Raw genomic sequence first — 21,124 nt, 5'->3', positions numbered from 1 at the left:
TAGGATTTTATTTAGATCGTTAAAATGTCCACCCATTCTTCATTTTCTGGTGATATAATCATCAGGATTTTAAACGTTCATTTTTTGAATGACCAGTGTTATACATCATTCGTTTGATCTATTAATCTCATCATAAATGACAACCCTTCACCAAAATTCAAATATGCTTATTCCAGGTCAATTCTACATTAGACAGTAAAATGACATGCATCATTGACAATGTATCATATTGCCGAAATGTCTTGTGTCTTATGAAATTCTTGAGAATTGAAATTTACAAAATACTTTATTTTATCGGTCATTTGGGTCTAAATGTCGAGATTCTCACTGAGAGATAAAATTAAAATATTTATGAACTGAGATAAGATAGTAGTCAATCATGTCTCTTGGTTTTCAATACTATTCTGGTTAAAATCAGTCCGTGGTCTGTCCTTATTCAGCACTGTCGTCATGTTAACTGAACTGAAACTAAAGACAAATTGATATTTATTTAATAACAAAGCAATTAAAAGTATTTTGCTTTTGAAATTCATGTAACATGAAGTATCACTGAATGAACGAGTTAAATAAAATGTTATTGTTCACTTAGTATGATTTGTTTGAATCTTCCCATTGATGTTTAGGATTGCAACTGGTCAGTCTCCTATTGGCCATATTTGCATACTGCGTGTATTGCCTCGATATAGCCTTAATTCACAAGCATTATAAGCAAAGATGAATATGCCAAATTATTAGCATCCGTTTTACTTCTTGTTAATTTCTATCATTAAAATTTAGTAAAATATTTAGCTGAAGCTTTTACCACTATCCATCTTGCTTAAAATGTTAATATTGTTTATAATTAATATAAAGAGTCCAAGAACAGCGTGAATTCATTTTATTTCGTTTGCTTTCCATCATCTGCTTACAATCTGTGATACTTAAAAATCCTAATTATAAAATAGGTTTAAATTACATACATCAAAGAATTTAGTTGAAAGTTGCTTTGAAGGCATACCAGTATAGTATAGAAAGGGTGTAAATAAATCTAATAGACTAAACAAAATACTGTAAATAAATACCTTGTGTAAAAGAATATTCTACAACATTGATAGTAACAAAAGTGCAAAGAGTTGGAAACAACTGGTTACGTAGACAACAAACGCCGATAATAGGTAAGAACAAAATAAGTTAAGCTCAATTAATCAAAATAAGATTACTGAACTAGAAGATAGTCTGAATAAAATGATGTAATGATGTAACTGCTGAATGAAAAAAGTTGAACTAAATTTTATGATGTAATGAGGGAATATTTGTCACCAAAGTAAAGAAAAGACTAACAACCATCTCCTTCTGAACACATAACTATTTTCTGACACCTGTTAGAACTGGCTTTAGAAAACTTCGAAAGACTAGAGCTTGTCTATTTATTAATCACTTTGAAAGATTGCAAGGTATCGACCTGATGTCCTGTATTCAAGAGATGTTTAGTAATTGCGTTGTTTAGAAAATTTATCTCAGTTGTTTGAAAGCTTTTTAGAACATGTTCAAAAGAATCTAAGAAATGCCCCCTTTACTGTTCGGCCGATGTAGCCTCTTTGGCAGTTACACCCAAATTTATAAACGCAATTGGCAATAACATGAAGGGGGTGTTTTTGACCTTTATTTGGGATATTGAATGCGGTATTTTATACAGTGTTATAGTTGTTAAACAGAATTTAATATGATGTAACCAACTATACTTTAGTCGGTTTCACCAGATTGATTATTATTCATTTATTTAGAGAGAACTTTGGCTGTGAGTATTTATAGGTGATAAAAACCTAAAGAACATTAACTTTATTGAAATCAAATCAATGTCCAATTTTTACTTCATCTAATCCTATCGTTGAACTGTTTCTGAACTACGCAAACATTTATGTTAATAACTGATGTTTGATTTCAGATAGATAAAACAATCCTTTAGTTGTTCACATGCTTAGAAACTACTAGATAACATGTTAAAATTATGTGTTCACCTACAATTATCAAACCTTGTTTGATTTTCAAATGTGTTCATTGTATATTCTAAACCTCCTTTACAGTTAATATAACATTAGTCAGTGAGATAACTCTTTAAGCTTATTTGAAAGATTCTATTAATCACAGAAAACATACATTGTTTGTGACAAGACGTTTTTTTGTTGATGGGAAATACATAATTTTCAACCATCTTTACAGTTGACTTGATTTATTACTAAAGTGCCTTGTTAATGGATGAAATGTTATACTGTTTCATAGAAGAACAAAAAAAAACAATCAGTAACTCAGGAAATAGCATGAAATTTTCATACATCAAAAGTATTGTGAAAATTCAGGTCACATAGGTTATTATCTCATTTGGTTGACTTACATACACATTCTATATGAAACCCATGTAATTATTAATCACAATGATTAAACTGTTCAATGATCAACTTAGGTGAAGTAATACCAGCAAATGATGAATGAATGAAACTCAATTAAACTATTTCGCTAAACATATAAAAAGGAAATCTTTCAACAGATTGTTCGGTTCAATGAATCTTTTTCTTTTATATCTAATTCTAACATCTTCAGGAATAGTCTACTCTTACTTCCTGTTTCCAATCATTATTATTATTATAAGCTGATTTGGATGATGTTTTGTTTCATTTAATTGGTAATACAGATGAAAATCTTTTTCATAAAATTATGCAAATTATTGAATGTTATTCATTTATGAAAAACGATTTAAAATGGACAGAAACATTTTAAATGAAATAATCTTATATGAAAATTATATTTTCTTGAAAACAAAAAGGCGTATAGACTGTCAAACCAAGAACATACTTTGGTGAGTCTATAAATTATGGACGACTTTTGAACGACGCTAAAGTGACCTTGAGAATGTCCATCTAGTAACTAGGATCAAATGAGGGTTATAAAACAGGGTGAGGAACTAGAATTGTGATTTACAGTTGATGGTTATGATTAGGGATTAGATTTATAGTTTTCATCACGAACTGACATTAGCTATAATGCCAAAATGATATTTGGCCAAATGTATGGATAAATTTCGCGCCAAAATCTAGGACTTGTTATCTTTTATCTGATTGGTTTGTCCATAAATTATAGTCTCGCCCATACTTTTTTATTACTGAAATTTCTGAAAACATATAACCATAAGCCATAAAATTAAATCTTATATGTCAGTTGTCATCGTTAACTTATACTTAAAATTTAAAGTTATTTAATCTTAAATTCACTTGGTGTTGTTTGATTGTATCTTCCAAGTGTTGTTTAGGACTGAAATCGATTAGTCTCTTGTTGGCATATGTACATCCTGTGAGGATTGCCTCGATATTGCCTTAAATGACAAGCTTTATTAGTAAAGATGGATAGTGCTTAGCAGTCGAATGCAGGACGTATGTTTCGTTTTATTTGGGATTGGTCAGCTGGATGTACTGATATCAACTATTGGATCCAGTTACATCAACGCGTCCTGGATTTCACTGCTAACCACCATTCATTCTTGTTTATAATACTTGTGACTTAAGGCAATATTGAGGCGATCCGAACGAAATGCCCATATCTCAATAAGAGACTGATCGATTGCAGTCCTAAACATCAATTGAAAGATTCAAACAAACAATGCAAAATGAATCGATGCTTTTTCATTTATTTATTAAACATTTAGTTAACTGGTGCATCAATTCAAGTTGCTAGTGAAGCTTTACCAACATCCACAGAAAGAACAGTTACAATATCAGGTACAGCGGATTCAATCTCCAAATGTATTCGACTATTGTGTGATATATTTTTAGAGGTATGTGATCATATTTTGAATTCAAAATCGATAATGTTCAATTTTACACTGACTGAAAGATTTTTATCCAACTAATTTGAGGTTTCCTGTTTAACACTACGGTGGAGTAAAAATTAAGATAACGATTTTGAAAAACAACGATACGTAATGAACTTTAGGTAATGATCCAAGATATAATTTATAATTCCATAGTGAAAAGTTATAAGATCTTATTAAATGATCATTTAGTTTTTTATCACAACGGGGTTTGTGGAGATTGTAGTAATTATAATAGTTGAATTCATGAGCTGTGACAATGGAGTCCAATCCGTGCCCGACAGAGACAGTAGATGAACGGTTGCTTAGCTATTCATGGATCGATGGAAGTTAGATATTAACACCGTTGAATGCCGATCAGCTTGGTGGTCTACAGGTTAAGCGTCCGCGCACAATATCGAAGGTTCTGGGTTCCGACCCGCGTGCGGGATCATGAATGAGCCCTGCTGAGAAGTCCCATACTAGTTCGAGACGGCCATCCAGTGCTTCCAGGTTTTGCATGGTGGTACTATGATAAACAGAAAATATATCTGTAAGTAACATGTTAATTTCAATTATTGACTTAAGAGACAGAGTAACTCAGTTTTATCTATCTTCCTTCAATCACACAAGTATTATTTGTTTCTCTTAACCTCTTAGTTTAATGTGAAAATGAAAGACAGTAAATGTTGTTTTGTTTTAGCTACTTTAAAAGGTGTCAAGATATAGTCTGTAGTATTTTTTTAAGAAGGTTTCAATAAGATTTACCATAATAAAACGTCTTGATTTGAAATAGATACACAGTTTAAATACTCGATTATGGATATAAATTTTTTTTAATATAACAGCTTTGTTAGTCTATCTTTTGTTTCTCAGAAGTTTTCTACATGATTTATTCAAGTATCACTAACAATCGTTATCATTTTCAATTCACAGTGTCCAAATAAGGGTCCGGTCATTCTTTATCGACCAAAACCTGTCATTGGTAATCCAGGATTAATATGTCCTGCCACTACATTTTCATCTGGTTTACTTCATTCAAACTTGTCTGGACTTCCACTTTCAGTGTGCGAGGTTAGTTAACGTGGGATTTGTTTAGGAAATGCATATTCAGAATGAATTAAGGTCTTACGTTTCTTTGCTCATCATATTTATGTGCAATATTTAGAACAATGTATCATTTTACTTAAATATGATCAGTTATTGTTAAAGTTTGTAGCCTCATAAGTGGGGCCTCCATATTACTCATCATCATCAACTTTTAAAGTCCGGTGAAGAATTACCTTTAAAGCAGTCTAAAGTAATCTATTCCACGTAATGATCATGATTAAACCAGAAAAAACGTCTAATTTTCTCAGATTATCTTTTAAATATACATTCTAACTTCAAGCCAAAAATGCGTAGTTATTAATTTGGTATAATAGAATTTTTATAAAGAATAGGTATCATGACAGGCATACATTAATTAAATAAAACCTAGAGTAACTGTGTATCAGGTCAAGTGTGTATGTTTAACTTTAGCAAACCAAGAAAAATCCTTCAAAAACTTCGTAAGTAATATTATCAAGGGTATCATAGAAAGATTCATTGGAAATATAAATAAGAACAAATAGATTAAAGAAATGAAACATAACAAATAGCATTACAGATGGAGACTCAAAATGAGATTAAAACTGATCGTAATTGATCATGAGCTGAGCCATTGACGGTTTTAATTCTTAAGTAACAATCATCTAATGTAAAGTATTTAGTTTCAGAAGACTTGAAAGTATGGTATAGTGGATTCTTCATTTCTCTACATTGTTAAGTTTATAAGATAACTTAGATGGTTCATTTCACAGTAAGTTTATTTGAACCAATGTCCATAATTTTATTTTAGCTCTGAATTACTGTTTTGAGGAATGGTGGCAAAAATATATGTTTGTTATACTGGAAAACCTGACACTATATAAGCAACCAGAAATCAAAGAGAAGAAAATCAGATACATGGATAGTGAAATCCATCACGGTTTATTCTTTATTTATATCTCTACCTGGTACATATTATAAGAACGTACACCATCATCATCATCATCACCATTTTTAGCTTCCTTTCTTTTTTTCTATACTGTGAAAGTTTTAATAAAACTACAGAAATCATCAATCGACCAAAAATTATAAAATGAGAAATTGAGAGACTAAAGAAACTTAGACTTAAAAGACAACAATAGATCGGATCGTTAAAGCTAACTATACAACATGCTTTCATATTCATGAATAATCATTTTCTATTTCCAAACAATGTAATACAAGATTCTGAAGAATAATCATAAACAGCTTGAAAGTTCTGAAGCTTTCAATAGACCTGTAGAAATATCATAAGCTAACTTTAGACATATTTGCTACTGTATTCAATTTATCATTGATGTTCCACACAATATTGTTTCACCAACAAAGAAGGAAACATCAATCAGAAACTGAATATTTTTAGTTTTTTCTCTCTTTCAATTGTTCAGTATATATTCAATAAGAGAAATTTAACATGCGTCTATACATAAATCATACTACATTTGACTGGAATATTCTAATCATTAAGTGTACTAAAAAGGTACTATGGTGCACTTTACAATTGAATGTAAACTGATTTATAAAAAAGGGGAAAAATGTGAAATTTTTTGTGCTTTTCTCTTTCCAGATTACATTGTTTGACTCTTCTTTAAGAGTGAATATGATAGAAGTAGATATAAAGCCTACACATTATTTTAGATATAGTTTTCTTTGAAGTTGAACAAAGATTGTCTAAATCTCTTCGTCAAATTTCTTAGAAGAAGCAATCATTTATCTTGTAAATATGAAATATTAATAGGGTTATCTTAAATATATTTTGTATTTGACTATAGTCATTAAAAAAGTTAGGTATTCATTTTTGTATATATATGTGATGTTCTGACCTAATATATTCAATAAATCAGTGGGTTGACTTTCAAACGACGCATAAGAGTACATGAATGAAAAAAAAGTTTAAAGATCTGTTATTTGGGTGAATTCCAAAAGCTTACTTACTTTTCTGGTTAACGTTTTTCAGCGAGTTAGTTTTCTACGGAATGGGGTCGCTAACCCAATGCTCAACCCTCCTCCTTTACCCGGGCTTGGGACCGGCAGTAACCCACGGATGAGCTACAGGCGGAGTTCCAAAAGCATTTTATATATATTCAATGTTCAAGAAGTTGAGATTGTAAACACATTCATTCTTCAGAGTTATTCAGTCAGTGAAATTGTTAGCTAAGTTCTATTATAAACCATTTTTATGGTATTATCGAAGGCATATAAAATCTGGTTTCATGAAACACTTAATGTTTATTTAATATAAAAAGCTACTTTTACTTTATACAATATTTGATTACACTGTGAACTCGCTTCTAAGGTGGATTGAGTTTTGCAATAAGGTAAGAAAAATAAATATTTACGAAAATTTGACAACTGTATTCCAATGTATCTAACATTTATTGATTAAGAAGACTTCTCATAAATAATAGGACCACCAAAGTTTTGTTTACATTTTATACACCTCTTTTACTTTCTTTATGAAATTGTGATTGAAAGTGACTAACTATAACATTCACTTGCCCTTCATTATTCATTATTTCATTAAATAAGAATTCACATGAATCAGGATATACTACACCAATATTAACATCAGCCTCGTTACTATCTAACGAAGTGAACTCTGTTAGTCCAACTTTAAATAGAACTTATGCGAATCAGTTTGGGATACCATCTGGTATTTTATCTGGTGGAACTGGAGTCTCTGGTTCATGTAGTGTTGGCTGTGGTGTCAATAATACATCTATCATACCCAATCTGCCTACAGCAAATACTATGCAATCTCCTCTAACAGTAATTGGTTCTGGTCGACCAGTTAATCAAATGTCAGATCTCATTTCAGGTGAGGAAATAATTTTATTTTTTTTGTTGTCAGGTATGAAAATCAATAAAACTAACAGAACTGTCAACGAAAGATTTAAATAACAGACTAAAATATACATAGGTACTAACAATATGTCAGGTTCAGTGAATGGAATAATCTGTCAGTAATAAAATAAAACTTTCAACGATATGAATCAATTTCAAGTTTTGATATATTTTTGTCCAGAGTTCCGGATAACTATGAATTCATGGCCATCTACAATTTTGTCTATTCACTTAATTATGACTAGGGTTTATATGTACTGATCAACACACGGTAGAATTGGTCTTTCGATACCAGTAAATATTTTCTTCAGTGATATATGAGTAAATGCAACTTCCACGTATTTCTTGTTAAATTGTTATTTTTTACAAAATCACTGAGAATTATTTCACTTATATGCTAGTCTGAGAGCATATTTCATGTTTTCAACATTAGAACTCATTATTACCAATTATTTGTAATAACATTTTAATTGCTGACTAGTCCAAGATTGTTATGTCCTTATGGTCTGTTAATTATCACGCGATACGATTGCTAATTAGAACACCAATATCAGCCTCCTCCACATGAATCATGTATTTCAGACATGCTGGGTTTATATATAAAGAAACCAGATCACATCATACCATAAAATAGAAAATAACAATCATCCAAGATCAGACCGAAAAGTGGCTGTGAATGTGAGAGGCTGTAACTAATAAATTAGGAATAACCTGATAATAATAAATCGTATAATAGTAGTCAACAGGTCAAATGGGAGCTTATAATAAAAGGAATATGAATATACATATAATATGGTTACTTAATAGTTATAAAATAATGATATATATATATATAATATTAGTGCATAAATAGATCCTAGCGGTTACCATTCACTTATTCTCCTTCCAGATATAACAAAGATAATATGGATCGATTGAAGTTTGACATTAACACCGCTGGATGCCGACCAGCTCAATAGTTTAGAGACTAGGCGTTTGAGAGCAAGACTAAAGGTCCTGAGTTCGAATCCCGAGTGCTGGATCGTGAATACACACTGTTGAAGAGTCCCATACTAGGATGAAACGGCTGTCTAATTCTTCTATGTTTCCAATGGTGGTCTAGTTTAGATCAACTTATGAATTCAACCATTAAAACTCTGTTTCATTTAAATCATTATCGAAGTCTTATTCATAGTAACTACTGAATAATCACTATTTATTACTGTCGTTATTGTCATTATTCTTATCCCTAGCAAGACTTCTATCTGTTTACTTATAAAAGTAAAACTTTCATTTTATATAGAAAAATTTAAGCACAAACTACACATTAATGTATAAATGTCTTTGTTTTAGTTCACTTTTTCTTTACAAAGAATAAACCTAGTTACTATTTCTCCATCATAATATTATATTCTTTACAAAATTGACAATAACATCATTCATACCCCTGTATGTGTATATATATAAATTTAAATTTATTTTTTTTTGTTAAATGTTATATTTTTGATTTAAAATATTTATTATTTAGTTTAAACAAAATATTCAAGTGTTAATGACAAAAGTTAATAATGTTTTTTATCATGTTCAAATGTCAAACTAAATGACCAACAACAACAACAATAAAATTATAATAGAATTAAGTGATAAAGCTTAGTAAAATTGTAATTTTCTTTAAATAGAAAGTATCTTCACTATGGAAACTTGTTTTCCCCACCCCCACCAAAGAAAAAAAAGAGGAAAAAACAAAAAAGGAAAGAAATATAATATCAATATATGTCATTTGGTTTACTATTTAAAGTATGATATACCTTTAAGTAATTCAATATTTTTAATATACAGAATATTATTATTCTGTTATATCCCGAAGCGATTTATGAATGTTAACTTTGAGAACTATTTATGGACCAATATGATATGTATATTTCCTATTATATAATTGTTAGGTAACTCATGTATTCATATTCACGTTCTTTTTATTATGAGCTTCATTTTGACCCATAGACTATTACTGTAGGATTTGCCATTCCTGAGTTATGATCAGTCTATTAGTTACTGTTCCCCTTGTTCAAAGCCACGTTTGGCTAAATCTTGTACATATGGTATTTTCTATTTTATTGTACGATGTGGTCTGTATGATTGGTATATAAACCCAGTATGTTTGAGAATAATGATTCATATTGCAGAGGCTGTTATTGGTGTTCTGGACTTAACTGGCTGGGCTAGGCAGAAAGCTGGACCGACAAGTGCTCTAGACTGCTAGCACAGTTTTCGTGTATCACTAATCCGATCGATAAGTTCGCTGCTCTCCAATTGGCGGGAATAATCGCGTCATATATTAACAGTGTACGCACGCACACGATATAACATAATCAGAAATATATTTTCCGATGCTAAGTGACATCAGTCAATTTCTTTTCTTTTTGTTTCCTATTTGAGAAACGTGAGTTTGGAGTCAGCACCAGATATTTTTGTTTTTTTCTTGTTTAACCAAGAATCAGTATAAAAAATAGATATTAGGAATCTTATATTGCTTAATTCTCATATCATTGAATATTTTAACCAGCTTTTGTAAGATTTTCCTAACCATTTTAGTGTTAACCAACAGGATCAACTGACTTTATTCATTATTATAGAGCAAATGGATATACTATTTGTGTGTGTATTATTTAGTTAACTATTCATAAACATAGTTTAATTATAGCTAAGAAACCCCTAATAGTGATGTTTTTTATCAATGATGATCTACTAATCACTTTGACAAGTTGTACATAGAATTAATTATTGAACGTGTTCAATTAGCAACTATTTAAATAAAGAATAAATAACTGATTTGGTTAAACTGATAAGAAATGTTTTAGCTGTCATATATTTGTATGTCATTGTATAAAACAGGTATGTTTAACTTTATTTCATTAACAGTAATAAATATAATAAAACAAATATTTCCAAAATCGCAATATACCTTATACTTAGTGACAATCTTTGTGACATTATAGTTGGTTTGAAGAATTCCATTGATATCAAGTTACTTGATGTTAACTCATTCTAAGTAAGTACTAAATATGATCTCCCCGACAGCAATGGAATTAGGCAAATATTCTTCAAAATCATTTATTTATAAACATGTACTTACTTACTCATTTACGCCTGCTATAAACAATGGAGCATAGGCCACCGACCAGCATTCTCCAACCCACTCTGTCATGGGCCTTCCTTTCTATTTCTATCCAAGTTTTGTTCATTCTTCTCATATCTGTCTCCATTTCTCGGCATATTGTGTTTTCTGATCTTCCTCTTCTTTGACCTTGAGGATTCCATGTGAGGGCTTGTCTTGTGATGCAGTTAGGTGATTTCCTCAATTTGTGTCCTATCCACTTCCATCTCTTCTTTCTGATTTCTTCCTCCGCTGAAATCTGGTTTGTTCTCTTCCAAAGTAGGTTGTTGCTGATAGTGACTGGCCAATGGATCCGAAGTATCTTGCGTAGACAACTGTTAATAAACACCTGTATCATCTGGATGATGGCTTTCGTAGTTCTCCACGTCTCCGTCCCATACAGTAGAACTGTCTTGACATTTGTATTGAAAATTCCGATCTTGGTGCTGGTTGACAGTCAGTTATTTTGAGTTCCAGATGTTCTTCAGTTGTAAATATGCTGCTCTTGCTTTAGTTTGATTCGATTGGTGCATGCTGTATTGTATCGGAGAGTCTTGCTTTTCCCTTTGTGTATATTGAGACCTACTGCTGATGAGGCTGCTGCTACACTGGTCTTCTTCTACTGCATTTGTTGTTGCGAATGTGATAGAAGAGGCAAAGTCTAAATCGTCCAGCTGTATCCTAGCTGTTCACTGTATCCTATGCTTCCCTCCAGATGTTGACGTCTTCATGATCGAGTTGAGCCGTATTAAACTTTTTTGATGTTGTCCGCGCCGTTGTCCAGTGCTTCTTATGTTTTAATTTCGTCTTGGCGACCAGCAAGTGATGATCTGATGCTATATCAGCTACTCTCCTGGTTCTCACATCCTCCATCGTCCTCCTGAACTTTTTGTTGATGCAGATATGGTTGATTTGGTTCTGTGTAGTGTGATCCTGTGAAGTCCATGTGGTTTTGTGTATGCGTTTGTGTGAGAATATAGTGCCGTCTAAGACCAGTTTATTGAAAGCACATAGGTTTGCAAATCTCTCACCATTTTCGTCCCATTCTCCCAGTCCATGTCGTCCCATGATTTCTTCATATCCTGTAATGTCCATTCCAATCTTAACATTTAGGTCTCCCATCAGAATGGTCGGGTACTTTGTTGAGCATTTCTCAACGATTGACTGCAGCTCATCATGGAAATGATCTTCAACGTCGTCATCGTATTCGTTGGTAGTGCATAGCATTGGATGACGTTCATTGCTGTGACGATCCTTGATCCATGAGATTCCCATCCTATAAGTGCATTTTGTGCTTGTTTGGACAGCATCAATGCAACTCCTTGTGTATGTGGGGCATTTTCTTCTTCATGGCTGGAGTATAACAGCAGCTCCCCTGAAGCTAGTCGTTGTTGTCCAACCTGCATCCAATGTGTTTCACTGATTCCAAGTACATCCAGGTTGTATTTTTTCGTTTCTACAGCAACATGGATGGCTCTCTCGGCCTCCTACGTTGTATGAACATTCCATATGCCTTAATTAATGGTTGTTCTAGATGTCAGAAAGGTCATCGGCCACGTGACTTCCGAAGGAACTCGACTTTCACCATGAGGCGTCATATATGAAGACCTCCTGACTCTCAGGACCAAGTTTAAATGGTTTGAATTATTTTTCCTGGTTAGCGTTTTTTAAGCGGATTAGTTTTCTACGGGATGGGGTCGCTAACCCCATACGCAACCCTCCTCCCTTATACGGGCTTGGGACCGGCAGTAACCCCAGAGGGGTTCCAGGCGGAGTTATTTCTGAACATGCAATTATATTTAATCCATTTTTGTATTGTTTTTTGGAATCTTCCCAATGGTGTTTAGGACTGCAATTGATCAGTTTCTTATTGGCATATTTACATCTTGTTCGGATTGCCTCAATATTGCCTTAAGTCACCAGCATTGTAAATACGACGAAATGCGCGTTGTGGATTCCAGTTCTAGTCCCTATCCATCTTTGATTACAATGTAACTTTATTTATGTTAAGTGACAATAGTTCGTGTGAGTCAAGATAGAATGGTAGCATTTCGGAAATATAAAACAAGGTATTTTTAGCCTAAATTTGTTTCTCAAAACCAAATCTAAAATGACACTCATGAATGTCGATTATTTCATAAATTTAATGAATGACATTATCTATGATAAGTTACAAATTGTATTCAAAGATATTAAAAGATACCGAACAACGAATATTAATTAAACTAATCTCTTTGTTAATAGCGTTATGGGAATACCATTAATATGAAAAACCGCTACTGATTTTTCTTTCTATCCTTGTGTTTGTTACAACGTTATTTAGAAAACATCGTTCTTAAACAAATGCAGCCTAATAATGATGTACTATATGATGTTTAAAAATATACTGTTAATCAGGAATTTTTAAATACTCTACTTGAATTCGAAAACATTCAGCACTGTTAATCACCATGATTTTGACTTCATTATTATGACTGCTGCAAAATCTATCATTTATGTGAGATCTTTAAACGATGCCCGATTGACTTTGTAAAAATTTACCCACCTACTAGGATCTAATGAGGATTAAAAATTAATGTAAAAGAAAATCTGAATCAAGATTAAAAGTTAAAAGTCAGGATTAATGTTATATCTTGTGTCCAAGTGGATGCCTTGTTAACGTATGACGTGATAAGACCGCCAATCAGAGAGCAGTGTATTATCGATTGGAACAGTGACACACGAAAACCTTATGAGCAGTCTAGAGTACTATCGGTCCTGCTTCTGCCTAGCCCAGCCACTTAAGTCCAGAACACCAATCTCAGCCTCTGTGGTATTAATCATTATATTTCAAACATAATGAGTTTATATACCAATCAAACTAACTACATCGTACCATAAAATAGATAACATGTGTAAAAGATTCAGCCAAATGTGGCTCTCAATAGGGGAGATAGTAAATAACAGACAGGGCATAACTCAAGAATGGTAAATCATATAACAATGGTTTATAGTTCAAAATAAAGCTTATAATAGGAGAAACACGAATATGAATAGTTCAGTTACTTAGCGATTATACGATAAAAAATATATGCAGAATATTGATTCATAAATAGATACCAAAAGTCACCATTTATAATTTTCTCCGGGACATAACAATTAAGAATTAGAGTTAAGGTTTACATCATGTACTAACATCAACTATAATGTCATAATACTGTCTAGTCATATAGATAGACGAATTTTGCGTGAAAATCCAAGACTCTCTACCGTAAATCTAATTGGCTTATCCATTAAATTATAGTCATACCATGTCTACAATTTGAAAACAAGATATTTTGATTGAACATTGACTTTATTTTAATCCTGTTAAAAAAATTAAAGTTTTTATTCAATCTATTTTAATTCTAATAAGAAGTATTTCTTTACAATCACATCTGTCCGCTTATATTCATGTTCATTGATGTATAATACATGAACAATTATCCTACTTCTTCCTCTTTTTTCCACAATTTTCATATCTTAATCTTAGCAACAACAACAGGAAAAAAATAAATAGTGAAACTAAGTAAAGTAGACTCATCATATGATTATCTATTCACCTGTTGTTTACACATTTTATTTATGTAGTTACTGGGGAAAAACACCTTTTTTTGTTATAGATCTGAAACTCTTCAACTTTTTTCTTCTTTTGACTATTATGAATTTATAGTTAACTCATTGATAGATACCAGAAATATAAGTAACGCTTTTTCTTAAGAAGTTATGATTATTTCCCAAGTTGTTATTTGTTTTATATCACTTAATTCTTAGGGTTATTTTGATTCTTTAAAAATATGTCAATCATGTTGTCAATAACCCATGTGACTTGGTGTTCTGGTGTATAAATCTATAGAGGGATATTTAACAAAAACTACTGAATAATTATTGTCAATTTTAAAGTCAATAAACATTCAAGAATTAGTTACAAAATGCATAAACTTTAAGTAAAATGATAAAATGTGTAACATATTTATTATACCCTTAGCTATAGGATATCATGAAATACGATACGCTGACGTATACGACGATTGGTCCTTTTTCTGTCTAGCACTATCCGTTGAGTCCAGAAAACCAATCTTAGCCTCAGCTATACGAATCATATATTTCAAACATACTGGGTTTATATGCAAACAAATCAGACTATATAACACCATGAAAATAGGAAATGACATTTGTAAAAGATCAAGCCAAAAGTGGTTGTGATAATGAGAATATGTGAATAATAGAGTGAGAATAACTTGAGAATAGTAAATCATATGACAGTAACCAATACGTCAATTAAGAGCTTATAATAAGCGGAATATATATATATATACATAGTTTAGCCACTTGACAACTATATATTAAGAATGTATGTACTATATTAGTCTATATATAATTCCCAACGGTTACCATTCATTTATTCTCTTCCGGATATAAAAAAGTTGTATTCATATCTATCATAGTAGATACCTGTTTTCCACTATAAGTAATATATAAATAAAATGCTTAGTTATTGCCTTGGAGCATTTTGAATTAAACCAACAAATCTAAGTAAATATAAGAATATTCATTCAAGCATGTTGATAGTTTTATAAATTTCTTCAAATTGTAATGTAAAATGTATTATCTTTGTTATTGATTAGAACGTTTATTCTGTTATACATCAATAAACATTGTATAGAAACAAATTAGTTTAAGTTGTTTTAATATAGTATCTTTTTTTGTTAGGAGATTCCAAATACTCTTTGAACAGAATTTATTTTACTAACAGAATTCTTTTCAATAGTTCTATTATAATAAGCAAACTAGCAGTGGAATCTAGGACGCACGTTTCGTCCTATTTGAGGCTCATCAGCTGGATGTACCTGCATCTCATAGTTGATGTTCACTCTGGGACTCGAACACAGTAACTTTCGCTTCAAACGCCATCGCGTTATCCACTCACCTACTGAGTCATAATAGCCACTTGCTTGTACAATGGGGTGAAGTTTAAATTCACTTAGTATTGTTTGTTTGAATCTTCCTATCGATGTTTAGGACTGCAACTGATCAGTCTCTTATTGGCATATGTACATATTGTACGCACAGTATGCACATATGCTAATAAGAGACTGATTAGTTGAAGTCCTAAACATCAATGGGAAGATTCAAACAAACAATACTAAGTGAATTTAATTCTAGTATAGTTTTGAGAATTATTATACTTTAGATATTTGTTGTATTCAATAGTAGTTAGTTAACACTACATAACTAAAAAGGGGGTGTTTATCCATTAATGATAATGTAAACCATATTATTCTCTGTAACGAAAGTATAATAATTATGTTCATTCTTTATACAAATGCATAGAATAATCTTTTATGTCAGATTTACCTGTAAAAATATTGCATATAATAGTTGACCCAGTATACAATGCCAAAAAGTTAGTTACTATGGTTTACGTCTAGTAATATTTAAATTATATTTACTTAATACTCGAAATTGTACAAGCCTTTCATACAACATTCTGTTTTTTTTATTATACAACGAATTGTATTCTCTTTTTTGTTTATAGATCAAGTTCATTTGTTTGCTACATTGAATCAATTAGATTTAGCTAACTTTCAATCATATTTTTCATCAATTTTGGCTCCATTACCAAATACAAATCCACTTGCAACTGGGATGCATTCCATTGGACAACCTTTGAATATACCAGAAATAGCTCTTACTCCTGGTATACTTGGTTGTTACCCAACTCCAACAGCTGCTGCTTTACCAATTGTTGGTTCACCTAATAATTATATGTTTTCTTCACCTGCAGCTCTTCTTAAAATATCAAATAGACTGCCTGAAGATCAATTTACAACATCATCGTCCAATAGTCTTGGTGATATAGTTGTTAATCAATCTGATATGTGCATAAATAATAATAGTAACAATGCATCGCCAAATAATTTATCCATCTGTAATAATTCATTACCTATTGACTCAAATAATAATTATACATCACTTTCAACTCCAATAGATCCTATAAAATCAATTCGTGGTCTACAGAATACAGCATCTTTACTTGGTCTTCCATCCCTATCAATCAATACAATTTTGAATCCTCAACAACAAAATTCATTATTTTCTTTAGCTAATACAGAAGAGAGTATTATTGTCCGAGAAATGATTATTTCTAATGACGTGATCGGTTGTATTATAGGACGTGGTGGTACAACAATCAATGAAATTAGAAACGCATCTAAGGCACAAATCAAAATATCCAACTGTGAAGATGGTGCAAAAGAAAGAAAGATAACAGTTTCTGGAAAGTTGGATTCAGTGAATTTAGCTCAATTCCTAATAAACAGCAGGTTAGTGATCTTTGTTATACATTAGTGCTATGTCTAATTTGTTGATTATCACATCTCTCATTCTTTATTCCCTTTTTTTTATTCTTCACTTAATAACCGTTTATTTTAATCTAAATATTCTTCACTTAAAGTGAAAATAGAATATTTGGACATCAAAATGTTCAAATAACTTTACATCAAGCGGTATATTACACTATGAAAGATGGCTTACCTTTAGATTTGCATTAAGCTTTCTAGCTAGAAGGCGGTTTCTTTTTGACGCATAAGCCGATCATTTGGGATTTCATATGTCATAGTTATTTGCGGGACTACTCAGCAAAATATACCCACAGTCCTATCACCATAAATTTCCAAATATTATTATTATTAATGGCTTTATTCAGTACTATATTTTAGTACAACTTAGAATCTTTAGCAAGAGATATTTCAACGAGTTTCTTTAACAAAGACAAGAAGAAGGAAAAGAAAAAAAGTGAAAAAAAAGATTTAAATCCGTGCAATTTTTCAATCAGAAACATGTTTAAGAATACAAGTTGTCGACTAGGTCAGCTCTAACAACTCGTTCGTCACAAAATATTTTTTGTAGATTCGCTATTGTAGAACTTTTATACCTTTGCTTGTGTGCATGGATTTTAATGTATTTACATCTCGTTCTACCAGAAGATATACAAACTGAAAAATATGAATGAGGGGGATGGTTAGTATCTGATAAGATAGTATCTGTCAGGAGTTTGCAAAACCTTAGGTGTCTATCCATAACCGTATTAATAATGACCTCAAAAGATTCACCACACACTCCAATAACTGCTTTCAGCACTCTCTACAATACAGTAAAATCTTTTCTCAAAAGCCCTGGAAAGAATAATGGAGTACAGTAAAGAACAATAGGTAATATCCAAGAATTGACAAATCACTTGAGTAAATGTTGATATAAGATTAAGTTCTGAAAGTAGTATAAACTCTTTTATTTTAAAGAATGACATAAGTAAATAGAATTCTATAAACTTTCTAAGGAAATTTGTCTTATTCAATACTACTATTGGAAAAATACTTTACTTGAAATTTCAATCAAATACTATTAAACCTAACAATTTTACAGAATAAATTCAATACTTGAAATAATACAATGGATATTTAGATCATGTATATTTTAAAGTATCCCTTTTGTGAATTATTCATTTCAACAAATTAACTTAAATCAATTTTTTGACTAAAAATATTATAATACTTGAGATCATGAATCAATTGAAACTAGACCATCATGGAAAACCTGGAAGCACTGGATTGGTTCAGTGGGTCTAGTGGTTAAGCGCTCGCGCACGAAACTGATAGATCCTGGGTTTGAATCTCGTGAGGCATGATCGTGGATGCGCACTACCAAGGAGTCCCTCAATGGGATGAAACAGCCGTCTAGCTTCAATTGATTCATGACTTCAACTATTAAAATTACTATAATATCCACAAAATTTCTTCTGATAAAAAATATTTTCCTAATGGATAGTTAACATTATTATCAGGGATTTATAATTTTAAAAAATCAACGTTTGATTAATGTACATAGATTTGATTTGTTAGACGATTGGTTAATTTATGCATTTCACTTAACGATTGAATCTTGACATTGATGATGTAAATTAAGTTTAAAATATAATTAATTAACTAGTCTACTCAAAATTTAGATTTTTCATTAATTTTAATGCATGTTTAGTTGTTCTACATAGAATTTGCATGATTAATTTATCATTATTTATGCACGTATTTATTTGCTGTATTTTTTGTTTGTTTTTTTTTTTTGCTTTTTTTTTCTTTTCTACCACACCCACATTCCCATTTTCATTCATTCTACTTCTACTGATAATAATACTGGTAATTTCTATTTTTAAAAAATGGCATGCATGTTGATTTGCAAATTTGCTCATTACCTCCCTCTCTCTTATATCCATACAAATATATACACATAAACATATATACACACATGAATACTACATTACATCATGTTGGAAATATACCATTGACAAAATGAAATACATAAAAATCAACTTGAATGTCCTTTGAACACTTGACAACTTCATCATACAATGTTTTGAAATAATGTAAATATAAAACATTAAAAATCAGCATTGCGATACATCGTGAAATGTGGGCATTTAATGTTCGATTAGCATCAGCTGCAACTGCATTAATGACTAAAAATAGTTTAATTATTAATTCATCAAGTAAACATTCTGAAAATGATAATAATAAGATCTATTTATCTCCATTGAAGAATACTTTTGGTCATATTGATTACAGTCTATTTCAGTCAAATATTCCAATAAATACTACAAATACTTCACATGTGAATTCATCTTCAATACTTCTAGTGAAAGAAAACTTGTCACCAGATTTACATGAACAAACAATGGATTGTTTCCAACCAATATATGAAGATGATAATCAATTGAGTTTGAAATTTAAATCTAGTCATCGGTTAACTAGACGATCAAGAATAATACCTTACTAAACTCAACGACGATTTAGTTGTTTTTTCTAAACAATTTGCAAAGCTTGATTTTTGATTATTTATTAAATTTGCATGTCATGTGATGGGAATTGCATTGCATCTTCATGTTTAATTAGTGATGATTTGAAAACAACAATCAATTGATATGTGATGAATAGACTTTGCTGTTTGTAAGTAAGGTATTATCTATTTCCCATTAACGTTTTGAATATAATTAAAACTTGTTTCTTCCGGTGTTTAAGTGAGAAAAAGATATCATTAGCACGAATGCTGAATGTATATTACCGTTATTTTAACTTACCCTCTACAGTGTACATTACTTAGAAATCATTGAATTCTACTACTGATTGGTTTTTTTAACGATCTATGAGAGGGATGATAATAATAATAATGATAATATTGGTAAATATTATATCTTAAAAGGTACTCATTAATATACAGAGTAGTTGGTAACCATCGATTATACATATTTATCTTAGCTTTGCTAATTGAAACAAACCATTTCAATGGTAATTCATAAAACATATCATTATTTCCCCAAAAAATGATTATCCCCTGGTTTTGTCATTGTGTACTCCCTTTATTGTTTATTTTATGGTATCACTTATTGTTAATAATAATAGTAATAATACTTAATTTGAAATTTATTTTGTTTTTATTTCGCATTACAAAATGATCCATATGAATGGAAAAAATGTATCTTATTATATCTATCTATATATATATATATATTTATATGAAAAAGGATTTCCGCGGAATTATTGGCCGGTATGATAGCCTTTGTCAATTATTAACATACAATGAAAATCTGATACTGTCATCTTTTATTTACAGTAACATACGCATATATATATATATATATATATATATATATATATATATATATATTACGCATAGACATTCATAGATGAAAAGATTATTCAGTAGTACTGAATGTTTCATTAAAGTAGTATATATTTAGAATATTTCAAACAAACGTAATTGATTCCATTTCAAATTTTTTCAGTTTTAAAAACAAAACATACATAAAAGTAATTCTATACAATAGTTTCAAAATAGCGTAATTAGACAAGTACATACTTACCAAAATTGACAAATATGATATCACATTTATTAATTTCTTTTCTTTATAAATTTGAACATTATACAATAAAACAAGGAAAAAAATAACAACCGAAAAACAAAAGAGAACAATGCATGAAGTCTTTGATTACTTTTATTAAATAAACAATAGGGATACTACCCGTCTAACTTTGATTGATTGAAATATGTTTCAACATTATTATTACTATTGTTCATTGTTAATGATTCAATAAATTGTCATTTAAATGTATAGTCATTTTGTATACAATTTATTTGACAGAATGATCGTA

The 21,124-nt window shown here is 30.8% G+C and overlaps 1 protein-coding gene across 1 annotated transcript in view; it reads left to right on the top strand.

Moving 5' to 3' along the window:
• Nucleotides 1-19,751, top strand: part of Smp_132270 (putative poly(rc) binding protien) — a gene marked incomplete at both ends in the record, with an annotated part of 48,663 nt that extends 28,912 nt beyond the window's left edge. Inside the window, 5 exons of the mRNA XM_018798941.1 lie at nt 3,677-3,805; nt 4,757-4,894; nt 7,457-7,745; nt 16,462-17,248; nt 19,367-19,751. Of these exons, the coding sequence (XP_018650780.1) occupies nt 3,677-3,805; nt 4,757-4,894; nt 7,457-7,745; nt 16,462-17,248; nt 19,367-19,751 (1,728 nt within the window). The remainder of the gene's footprint in view (nt 1-3,676; nt 3,806-4,756; nt 4,895-7,456; nt 7,746-16,461; nt 17,249-19,366) is intronic.
• Nucleotides 19,752-21,124: the final 1,373 nt, after the last annotated feature.

This window comes from Schistosoma mansoni, chromosome 3, assembly GCF_000237925.1.
Source record: "Schistosoma mansoni strain Puerto Rico chromosome 3, complete genome".
In the NCBI taxonomy this organism is placed as follows: domain Eukaryota; kingdom Metazoa; phylum Platyhelminthes; class Trematoda; order Strigeidida; family Schistosomatidae; genus Schistosoma; species Schistosoma mansoni.
Note: the sequence above shows the minus strand (reverse complement) of the source record. Positions and strands in the feature narration are given on the sequence as shown.